General features: G+C 36.8%; 1 protein-coding gene across 2 annotated transcripts in view; it reads left to right on the top strand.

Annotated features, from left to right (window-relative positions):
* st6galnac3 (ST6 (alpha-N-acetyl-neuraminyl-2,3-beta-galactosyl-1,3)-N-acetylgalactosaminide alpha-2,6-sialyltransferase 3) overlaps positions 1–12,513 on the top strand; it is a 109,579-nt gene that overhangs the window by 78,374 nt on the left and 18,692 nt on the right. The window contains exons 4-5 of one of the 2 annotated variants that reach the window (XM_084410244.1): positions 973–1,080; positions 6,771–9,213. In XM_084410244.1, coding sequence (XP_084266370.1) covers positions 973–1,080; positions 6,771–6,960 — 298 coding nt within the window. In that variant the 3' untranslated portion in view covers positions 6,961–9,213. Of the gene's footprint in view, positions 1–972; positions 1,081–6,770; positions 9,214–12,513 lie in introns of those variants that run through there. The other variant, XM_084410245.1, reaches the window with a different exon arrangement.

The raw sequence follows: 12,513 nt of genomic DNA, 5'->3' as shown, positions 1-12,513 counted from the left end.
GCATTTGCCTTAGAAACCCTCCACCTTCCCCAGCTCCACCTGTATAGATCTGCTATGGGTAATTAATGTACGCTATATTGTACAGCAGCAGCAGGTCTCACTTTTTGTTCAAGTCATGTTCAAGATGAAAAGAGCTGCATGAACATTCTTCAAATTTTCTTCTTTTGTGACTTATAAAAGAAAAGCATATGGGTTTTCATTTTTTGGTGAACTATTCCTCTAGGTTTCTAAGCAGAGAAGCCGTCATTAAGGGTTGTTACAGTATATTCAGCTGAACAATGTCTCAGAAACTCTATGAATGGCAATGTAATGGTGCACAGAGCAGAGGAAGGTAGATGGCTGGGAATTAATGCCTGCACTTTGAAAGCAGGTCTGCTCTTTCTGATGAAACCGGTGTTCTTTACAAAGCGCCTGGGAAATGGATTTTTCCACAGGTGCCAATAGCTTCTCTAAATGGCCACGTGCTCTAATATGTCTTGATGATTGACCACTTTCCTGAGCCCTGCAGGGGAGAGTTTCACAGGCTCAAGCTGCAGGGAATATAAGCGTCAGGACTGTGTGATGGAGGTACTGAGGCTGTGGAGGTGCTTTTATATAAGGCAAGGGAGCATGTGTGCTTTTAAAGTGTGATGGGACTTTATTTACGTCAATCTCATCTCTGATTTGGGGATTTCATTTCACACAAACTAATAGTTTCTTACATGTTAAGCTCTTTTCTGTTCTTTATAGACCAGCTTCTATGTTGTTAGTCATTTTGGGACTATCTATCTACACCCAGATTATGTTCTACACACAGGTGCTTCATTTCCCTTTTTGAAAGAGATATTAGCTTTTGGGGACCTATAATGTGGATTATTTGAATTAAGTTCTCTCCAATGGATGTTTTATCAACCACTTCTTTTGGAATAAAGACATTTACCCATGGGTAAAATAGGGTCATTTGAGTACTGACATCATGATTTTATGTTGCAGGATTCAGTCGGGGTCGTACCTGAGCACCGGCTGGTTCACGCTCATTCTGGCTATGGACATGTGCAAGGAGATCCGAGTCTACGGCATGATCAATGACACATACTGCAAGTAAGACTGACATGCAATCTATCACTTGACAGTGGTCTTTAAAGCAGTTTCGCTTTCTTTTTCAGAGTGTAATAGGACAGCAGTTCTGTGAGTTTCGAACCAATATCTTTGCTTCAAAATTTTAAAGGGGTCATGAGGTGGATTTTTTTATTATTATCTTATGTTCAATAGATTCACTTAGAAGGTTTTTGCACAAAAAAACAATCAAATATTCGCAAAAAAAAGATTATTTTTAACTCATTCTGACCCTTTCTGAAATTATCTTTTTCAAGTGGGTGGCTCCTTTAAAGAGTTAGTTCACCCAAGAATAAAAATTCATTAACACAAATTAAGATCTTTTTAATAAAATCTAGAGCTTTCTGTCCCTCCATTGACAGCATACGCCACTACCCTTTTCAAACCCCAGAAAGATTGTAAAGACATTATAAAAGTAATCCATGTGACTCCAGTGGTTTAGCCTCAATTGTATGAAGGTTTGGTGGTATGGGAAGCTTTAAGGGTGGGTTAAGGGGTAAGGGAAGGTCAACAATGTAATTATGGATGTATGAATTACAGCTGTAATTACATGCAGGTATTTTTTTTTAACTATACAATGTAAAAATGTATGGACACAATAAGTGCATTGTATCAAATGATTCATTTAAATGTTACTGCATAGTAAGACACTTAATTTAAAGCGGGGCCAACGTTTCATTGCAACTTTCCAACTCTTCCCCAACTGTCACAAACAAACAAGCCATTTTTGGACCTTGGTTATATAAAGGCTTTTTGTACTGTGGAGCAGTGGTTCCCAACAAGGGGGTCGCGGCCCACAAGGGGGTCTCGGCGAGCTCTCTGGGGGGTCGCGTCATATTTTGAAAAGTTTTGAGTAATGAGCATTCAAGTCGTCCGTAACTTTTTCTATGTTAAAAATTTACAAAATGTATATAATGAGCGAGTTCATCATGAATCCATCTTCCAAACCGTGTTTTTTTCTTATTCTGAATCACTATGGTACACCTATAATAAGTGTTTATATTGGGACTATTTAACACTGGTTCGGATCGCCGCCGCTGCGGAGTAGTGGTACTTACCCTGCGTGACTCGTCATAGCCAAACACAGAGAAGTAATTCCGGCTCCAAAAGACGCATTATTCTGTTAACAAACGCATGTTTATTAACGATCGCTATAGCGCAAAAAAAAAAAGGAATGCATGCTTTAAGGAGAACGATCATATTACATTAGCTAATTTGATCCATTACCTGGCCTGGCTGACCAAAATGGGATTTTAACCATGACAGCCTTAAAAACCAAATACATATGGGCCAGACTGACCCTTGAGGATGATAAAGATGTCTTACCCTGCAAGATCTCTCCACGCATTGACCAAATTACTCACGACCAGCAGATCCTCACACTTATTGATAAAGCCTCACAAATAACATGCAAGTATTGAGGTCCCACTGACAGCAGTAATTTTGTAATAGCCTATATATTCATTCTTTTTGTTTTAACCTACACACCAGTGTGAATACTGATATTTTTTTATTGCGATTCAAATAGGGCCAATTTATAGGCTACTCTTAGGCTTAGGTTTTTAAATTACAAATGGCCCACTGATGTTTTTGTTATTGTATTTTCAATATTAGGCTATAGGCTATTATTTGTGCATAAACATATCTGGTTATAGTAATAAACATAGCCTACCGTTTGCTTGAAAACAACATATTTTGTCATCCTTGCTGCCAGCCAACAAGAGCGATAATATCATTAAATGTGAAGGGGGGCCCTAAAATATTTTCTTGGGAAAAAGGGGGTCTCAGACAATAAAAGGTTGGGAACCACTGCTGTGGAGGATCTTTTAAACTATGAAAATGCAGGATATTCTAATGGTACAAAGACCTATTATATGTAAAAAATTTGATTTATCCTGTCATGACTCCCTTTAAGACCATTGTGACTTTGCAATATGTTTTAGCTTACCTTGAACACCAAAACAAAGTCTGAACACATTATTTAGTACTATTTATTTACTGCAATCATTTTTGGTGTCAAAATATTCCTTCTGTTGTTCTGTTTTCTGACACATTGCCTTGCATGTTTCCTCAGTCCTGACATTGTTATTCAGTAGTTCTTTAGCAGCATATAAGTCCTTTTATCATGAATCTCTCACTATGATTCCATTGTGATGACAGTGTCCTTAACAACCTCACAACCCCCCTACTGCAGATAGACATAAGCAAAGCACGCAATAATGTGATTAGAGTGTTTGTAAAGTAGCTATTATAGTCTGTTTTCCCAACCATTTATTCATTCCGCTCTCCCTTTCAAAACAATGAGCAATTTTCATTCCACAGCAACTCCCAGTCACCTGTAAAGACTGGCAAATGAGAAAACAGTGGCTACAACAAAGTCATTTTGATGAAAGGCAGATCAGCTGGGAAGTATCTATTTTAGCATAATGTGCTGAGCTGTTGTTGCAATTGACTTTGCTGGATCTCTTGTAATTAAAATTCAACAGGTGCTACTGGGAGAGAAAAATTTAATCTAATTGAGAGCAAGAAAAAGTCTTCAGAGCTACCGTTTCTCAGTGGGAATTCTCCTTATGGACCTGAATAAAAATAGTAGCAATTGGTTAAAGCTTCCGCAAAATCAAAACTGCTACTGTAAGGGCTTCATATACTTTATTCTGCATGATTCATCAGTGCATTCCAGAAAAAAAGAAAAAAAAATTATTTTTTCATAATTTTTTCCTAATGTTTTTTTTCAGTTTCACTCAGAGATATGTGAAGCTGAAATAAAATACGGTTACACTTTTTTTTTCCCCGATGGTCCACTTTAGACATTCTACTAAATAACTTATCAACTACATGTCAACTAACTTTCATTCAAATTTATCTTTTATATCTAAGATCCTTGAGAAAACTGTGTTATTGCAACTACAGAGCTTCCTTGATGAGAATAGTATCATAGAGAAATTTCAGTCTGGTTTTAGAACTAATCACAGTACTGAATCTGCTTTATTGAGAGTTTTAAATTATATTTTGTTGTCTCTTGATTCTGGGGACTCCGTCATTTTAATTCTCTTGGATCTGAGGGCAGCATTTGACACTGTTGACCACAGAATTTTACTGTCACGCCTTGAAAAGTCTGTGGGCATCCGAGGAAATGCTCTGGTTTAAGTCCTATCTTACAAACAGAACCTTCTCAGTTGGTATTGGAGATTCTGTTTCGTCCGTAGCTCCTCTTACCTATGGCGTACCACAAGGCTCCATTCTGGCTCCTACTTTGTTTTCATTGTATATGCTGCCGTTGGGATCAATTTTTAGGAAACACGGAGTGTCTTTCCACTTATATGCAGATGATACTCAAATCTATCTGCCATTTAAGCGCACTGACACAAAGGGCCTTGAAACCCTATCTGCGTGCCTAAATGACATAAAATCCTGGATGTCCTTACATTTTTTACATTTAAACGCAAGTAAAACAGAGGCTATTGTGTTTGGCCCCTCTTTAGGAGATGGAAAAAATACTTTTAATACTGCAGACCTGTACTGTGATATTAAACCTACGGTCAGGAGTCTGGGAGTGGTTTTGGATTCCTCCCTAAAGCTAGAGAAACACATAAACACAGTGTTTAAATCAAGTTTCTTTCACTTGAAGCTATTATCTAGAGTAAAGCATTTTCTATCACCGATAGAGCTTGAAAAAGTTATACATGCTTTCGTTCTATCCCGTCTGGATTATTGTAATTCCTTATATGTAGAACTACCCCAGTTTTCAATTACAAGGCTTCAAATGGTCCAAAATGCAGCTGCCAGATTCCTGACTGGGACTCGCAAACATGAACATATCACTCCGATTTTAATGTCTCTTAACTGGCTGCCGGTGCATTACAGAGTTCACGTGAAAATACTGATGTTTGTTTTTAAATCTTTCAGTGGTCTTGCACCTTCATACTTGTCTGAACTTGTAAATGTTAATGTACCTGGGAGGTGTTTAAGGTCCACGAGTAACTATAATCTGTCCCAGCCACGCTCACGCTTAAAGTCAAGAGGGGACCGTGCTTTCGCTGTTGTCGGTCCTAGGCTGTGGAATAGCCTCCCTGTCTCCTTGAGATCGCTTTCCTCTTTATATGAGGTTAAACTCAAATTAAAGGTGTATCTTTTGGAGCGTGCATTTCTCTAAATTTAAATTTATCTATGTTTTTTTTTTTTTTTTTTTTACAGTCTGAATGATATTTTTATTCTTCAGTCTTCTTGGATTTATGTTATGTGAAGCACAGTGGTCAACTTCTGTTGTGTTTACTTGTGCTATATAAATAAAGGAAAGAAAGAAAGAAAGATAGAGTATTAGTAGGCTGTTAGGTCAGGGTTCGGGTTAGTGGAATACACTGACTTGTAGGGCCCTATCTTGCACCCAGCACAATTGACTTTGTACACCAACGCATGTATCATTCCTATTTTGCACCCGACGCAGAGTGGACTTTTCCCTCGACAGACGCACGTCAGTAAATTAGGGAATCACAGATAAACGGAACATTCACACTAAATGCGAAACGATTGATTGTCTTCAGCTGATTCACGCCTGAACAATAGGTGGCGCTGACCGAGAATACATTTTCCTCATGTAAGCATCTCGTAGGTTTTCCTGTTTGGCTTTAACCTGCACAACATACAACAGTAAATTAAGATAAATAAAGTTTGGTACTACACATAAACCATCATCGAGTGCGTGTAAAAACTTCAGACTGCGATCTAAAGTGGTTAAAGTGCGCAAAAATTTTTGGTTAAATAATTGGCATACTTGTTTTATAATAAACTGAACGTTACACCTGCTTAGCATTTCTCATGTAAGCATTTCTCATTCTTTATTGTTATAAAAATACCCCGAGCTGCATGAAAAACACATTCAGAGCATATATCGTCATACTCGTATATTTATTTGGCTTTACAATTCATCTGTTGAAATGTTTCTCTTATAGTTGTTTATAATTATGCGGAACTCAGAACGAGGAAATTAACACAACTTCGTCATTCGGAAAGGCAGAAGTTATGACCACATAATACGATTGACAGCTCTAGAGCGAATGAGCTCTTTGACTCATAACAGACACGGACAGAAGAAAACACCATTTCAAGCTCTTCAGATCATATAATTCAGTGGAAAATGAATAGAAAATGATAATCTGTATAAAGAACATGTGAGCATATTTCTGTTCTTAGACACCAATGATTAAAATAACTGAACATCCATTCTCTTCTCTCTTCTGGAATACTTTTCTTCTGTGTTTACACAGGGTTTAAAACCAGCGCCACCACTCTAACACTTTTTTGCAACAGTAGCGGCGCGGGTAAGCTCAAATCTGATTGGACGGCTTGTTTCATCGAGGGCCACAGGAAAAAAAAATTGGTCGTAAAAAAGTTGTGCAGTGATTGATCGCTCCTGTTGCGAAAAGCTCCATAGCCATCTATTGGTTTGATTCAAGAGCGCGTACATTCGTGTCGCTATATCACGCTTAGTGTGAAAGACCCTTACAGTGGCAAAGTTACTTATAGTAAGTAGAACGTCGAAAGTGGACCATCGAAATAAAGAGTAACTTAAAATAGTTGTTAAGGCTTTTTAAAATATAGGATAGTGAAAATGGCACTTTAATTGTTATGAAATAACAAAATAAAACTTTCCTCCATTCTTTTCTTTTTTACTTTAGATCAGAAGGCTACCGGAAGGTCCCGTACCACTACTATGAAGCAGGAAGTCGTGACGAATGTGCCGAATACCTCTTGCACGAGAGCGCTCCTTACGGCGGGCACCGTTTCATCACAGAGAAGGCTGTTTTTGCCAAGTGGGCAAAGACGCACCCCATTAAGTTTTTCAGTCCGGAATGGCAGCTGTCATGACCAAGACTCCAATTCTTTCAGAATATTCCTTAACACTACGGCCTTGTTGGCTCTTTCCCCCTCCATCTTAACGTAACACACATGAAACTTGTCATGCAGTGGCTAAACGAATCATTCGAATGCGATTTCAAATGGTACCTGTCCAAGTGAAGTAAGTGTCCCATCGTGACCATGAGGAGAGGTCTCTAATGAACCTGGTGTTAATCCTGGTCTGATCAGATAGTGGATTTAGCATGTTCTCATGTTGTTCACAATCAAGTAGTATATATTTCTTTCAGAGTACATACACTTATTGCAGAAAGGATGGGCTCAGTAGAAAATCACGTGCTTGTTTTATCTTTAATCATCTCACATTAGGGCTGGCCGATATACCAAATTATATATAAAAAATGTGAAAATTATTTTTCAGCCTTTTGATGATATTCTCTATTAATTTCTATTCATATGTGCTCTGAAATGGCTTAGGGGTCATCCACTCAAATCATGTTTTTGTATTTAAAAACGTGAAGCGCAGGGCGGTGGAATAAAAAAACGGGACTTTTAAATTGAAATTGTTTTTAGAATACCGTGTCACGTGCGAGACGTTGCAAAATACGTAAGAACACGCCCTGGAAACGTGTATGAACAGCCCTTTTCAAGGGAGATTTGTTTTATTATTATTTTTCAGTTATATCAAACAATTTCAACAGCGATTGTAGCCAATTAGACTCAAAATAACAGTAAAAATATGTGTAAAACATTTTTTACTAAAACCCAAGGAAAAATGGTACTTAACAATTTTACTAATTCATCTGACCAATTAGTAATCTGACTGATCTATATTTTTTTATAGACAGCCATTGCTGCAATTAGATTCAAATGATTAATGCAAGTAAAATACAGTAAAAATCTGTACAAAGTTTTTCACCAAATAAACCCAAAGAAGAACGATATTTAACCATATATCTAAAACTAAAACACATAGCAAGCAAACAGAATTTTTAATCAACCGATTTACAGAAACTTATGACCTCTAATGAAGTTTTTGCCAGTAAAGTCTAAATCAAATATGCTATTAAAACATTTCTGTATAAACACTTTCATACTCGAGTATGACACAGTCTTTAGGAAACTTAATGGCTAAATTAAAAGCACATTAAAATATGAATGTATTTTGAAAATTTGATATATCTCCCAGCCCTAGTTTATTTTCGTCTCATGGACAAGTACTGAACTGAAACCAATCTTAGGGCATTTTTTTTTTGCCCCTGTCAAACATTTTACTTCTGTTCATTAGCCTCAAATCCTAAAAATTCCCAAAGTGACTCGCATAACTTCCTTTAAACCGCTTAATAGGTCATTCAGAACTTATTATCTCCTGTTTTTACTTGTACAAATGAATACCTGAGTAGAATCCAGGTGGTTGTTGATCTGAGACAGTAGAATATAAAGTGATATTCTGTTGTTATGTGCCATGACAAGAAAGCAGCCGTTGCTTACGATATGTAGGTCTACTGTCGACAAAAGACACGATGTGTGGATGTCAAGACTGTGCCTGTATGAAGTGTAGCATTTCTGTGCAACTCAGCAACCTATCCTTCATTTTTATGCCTTATTTGCTTATTTAAAAATGACACTCCTGTCCACCACCTGTCAGAATCCTGAATTCCCAAGAGATGAAGGTACACTGTCCCTGTTGTCAGATCAGCAGGTTAATTTGATCAGCTACTGTAGCTACAGTGTTGTAGCATCATATAAACCAGCAGACAATGCAGCGCCCTTGGGGATCACCTACTGCTTTGAGACTCCCTCTGAGCTTGTCGTTGTGTGTTTTCCCCCGTCAAACACAGCATGCACTCTTTTTTTTGCATGTATCAAGAACATTCATCGTCGCCGGTACTGTACGTAACAAGTTTTCGTATCAGCTTGTGATTCTGACATCTTCTGGCAGCTCAGCCCGGACAGCCTTTGTTCTTATGCACCAATCTGTGCATGTTTGACCAGCACTGCAACAACGCCTAAGCACCGCCACAGTTTTTCCCTGGATGCACTAGCTCTGTGAAGAGAGTATTATGGCATGAGAATATGAGACTGACACACAGAACGGAAAGGAGGTGCCACTGCTGGAACACATTGATGAGTAACTACTCACGCCTCTGGCCAACCTGTTCATTAAAACAATTGATGCCAGCTCAATTTCTCAGAGTGCTGACCTGGGATCATCAGTCTGTATTGATTTTGTTCACCATGTGGTATAAAAAAAAAGAGCTGGTCAACAAACTCTTTCACTCTTCAATGTATTTTTGACTTTAGCTTCTGGTGTTCATGCCTCAGTTACTTGATGTTCTCATGATATACATTACATGACCGAAAGTATGTGGATGCACTGCAAAAATCATTGTTTATCAGTATTTTTGTCTTTTTTCCCTTTAAAAAATATCTAAAACATAAACAAAATACGTTTGCTGGAGCTAAATAATGTAAGATATTTAGCTTATTTTCATATTGTTCTTACCCCATTGTTTGTTCATAAACATCTTTAAAAATGTCTTTGCATTTTTCGCGCACAGACGACAACGTTGTCAAAACAATTCCGTGTAAACGGATCAGACTAAAAAAACGACTAAAATCGTTGCATTATTCACGTCAGGCCAGTAGGTGGCGATGTTGCTTATAGACACGTATAAACGCAAAATACACATGCACATGACATCACTGTTTTCAAAAAATATTTTTTTTTGTAGTTTACACAGAGACATAACCATTTTTCAAAAACTTGCATTTTGAACTTTGAAAAGTTAACGTTTTTATGCCCCCCAAAACGGTGATGTCGCATAAAAAGTTTTCCGTTTTTAGTTGAAAACGGTGTCGTGCAAATTTATAATTGAAGCAAGGGGAAAAAATGTGCTAATTGTGAAATAATACCAATATTTTATCGTTAATATTTTGTCGTTAAAATTTTTCGTCGTTAAAATTTTATGTAAACTTTATTTTTCTATTACATTTGGACAATTTGATTATTATAATTTCTAAAAAGTCTAAATGTAGTATGCAGTTTTATTTCTTAAGCTAATTTTCACTACTGTTCAAAATTCTGGGGTCAATAAGATTTTTTTTTTTTTTTTTTTTTTTTTGGAAAGAAATTAATACTTTTGTTCAGCAAGGACATTTAATCGATCAAAGGTGACAGTTAAGACTTTTACATTGTAACAAAAATCTTATTTTAAATAAACCAAAGAATCCTAACAAAAAAATAAAATAAAAAAAATCATGGTTTTCACAAAAATATGAAGCAGCAAAAAAAAAATCAACATTGATAATAATAAATATTTCTTGAGCAGCAAATCCTCATATTAGAATGATTCAGAATGATCATGTGACACTGAAGACTGGACTAATGACGCTGAAAATTCAGATTTAATCACTGGAATAAATTACATTTCAAGATATATTACAATAGAAAACAGGTATTTTAAATTCTAATAGTATTTCACAATATTACAAACTATTACTCTTACATAAGAGTCTCCTTTCAGTAACATTTAAAAAATCTTACAGACCCCAAACGATATGATGTTCAAGTATTTTCAATGGAAAACAAGACAAAAATACTCATTGGGAGAATTATTTTTGCAGTACAGATGTTGAACATAACCAAAATGTGCTTGTTTCAAAGCCATTGGCATTAATAGAGAGGTGGTCCACTCTGTGCTTTACCAGCTTCCACTCTGGAAAGGCTTTCCGCCAGATGTTGGAATCAGGATGCAGGAATGTACTTCTATTTCAGAAGCGGAGCATCTGTGAGGTCAATAGCTGATGCTGGACGACGGGGTCTGGCTCACTCGGCTTTCCAAATTAATTCCAAAGGTGTTCAGTGGGATTCATGCCACACTTTGTGAAGGCCAGTCAAGTTTTTTCATTGACCTTTCTTTGCTCACAGTGACTAGTAATAGTGGCCCCATTCTTCTAAAAAATGTTGGTTTTAGAAGATAACATGGTTGTATTCTTGATTGTATTAACTTCTCAGTAATGGGCAACACCTGTTAACTGGAAGTGTACTGTATGTCCATATGCTTGTGGCCATGTTGTGTATATCAGAGCTTGGATAAGTAGAGGTCATGACTCTTTGAGCTCGGTTATCTCAGTCTCATGATCTGCCTGATGCAGTCGATGCCTTTCCACAAATCTGCAGCAGCTTTAGCGGTGTAGCACAAGCTTGTGAATGTTGACTTGTCACCCAGATGCCCGACTGAGTCAAAATTCAGCACTTTTTGCGTTCTTTTTGTTTGTGTGGAAAAACCTCCCCGCGATACTGACTTTAGCATTGAGCTCATCTTGTCAGGTCGTTTCTTTATCAAACGTCGCAAGTGCTTTTCTTGAACCTTTTGAAAGTGTGTACTTGAGGTGGACACTTGATCACTTTTCTCTGCAGCATAAAGTGTCCTTTTTATCTTTCATTTAGTTGTGTTTTTGCTGCATTTCCGTTTTTTCATGTCCTCGCATAATTAAGGTTTTGGCCATTCACTGCAATCAGAAATGTTTCCTGAGTGTTTTCTCTCCATTGTTAGTGCAATCTACTAAGAGTCAAATATACAGTGCTTTCCAAAAGTAACAATCCCACTAAAAAGGAAACAATTGCCTTTCAATTGGCCTGTGAATCATTACAATAATTTCCACATTTACGGTAAAAAAACAATTTAGAATCATCATTTAGATTTCCGACAGACAAAATTAACAATGCGCATTACATGTAAGTTATGAGAATGTAAAGCAAATTTCATAGATGAGGAGAATATCCCAAAATAACAAGCTATTACTTAAGCATTTTATTTTTTACAGTGCTGTTAACGCCGCCATCTTTCTAAGTTAGATTGCTAAAGTGTTCTGACAGATTTTTAGCATGTGGTAGCATGTGATCCCACTGACCAGTTTTTTTTTTAATGATATTCAGATCCCAATTTTGTTTTGTAAATACAATTTAGGGATTTTTTGCAAATGTTTTATCATCTGATGGGTAAAAATCATAAGATCACTTAATGCGTACTTGCACTGTAAAAAACATCAACCCATTAAAATGGAAAACTTTACTGCCTTGAATTTTTAAGTAAAATCAAAGTGGTGCCAAAGTCACAACCTGTAGTGAAAAGTACATTACACTTTGAATTTAATTAATGATAAAGAAAGCCACATCTAAATCAACTCTAAAAATGACATATTATTGGGCAAAGATAATCATATTGTCTTGTATAAGAAGGTAGTGCAAACGAATGCATGAAAGAAATAGCATAACCGTGACCTTGCAGCAATATGAGAAAAGAATTATAGTTAGAAAAATAGTTATAACACTTATAACTTAAAGGGATAGTTCACCCAAAAATGAAAATTCTGTCAGTAATTACTCACCCTCATGTTGTTCCAACCGCGTAAGACCTTCGTTCATCTTCGGAACACAAATTAAGATATTTTTGATGAAATCTGAGCCTTGTCTCACTCCTCCATAGGCTGCTAGGTGGCCCAAACTTGCTGGCCCAGAAAAGTTATTAAAGACATCGTTAATATAGTCCAAGTGACTCC

This window comes from Rutilus rutilus (assembly GCF_951802725.1).
Source record: "Rutilus rutilus genome assembly, chromosome: 6".
Classification (NCBI taxonomy): Eukaryota; Metazoa; Chordata; class Actinopteri; order Cypriniformes; family Leuciscidae; genus Rutilus; species Rutilus rutilus.
The sequence above is the reverse complement of the archived record's forward strand: the minus strand, read 5'-3'. Positions and strand labels throughout refer to the sequence as shown.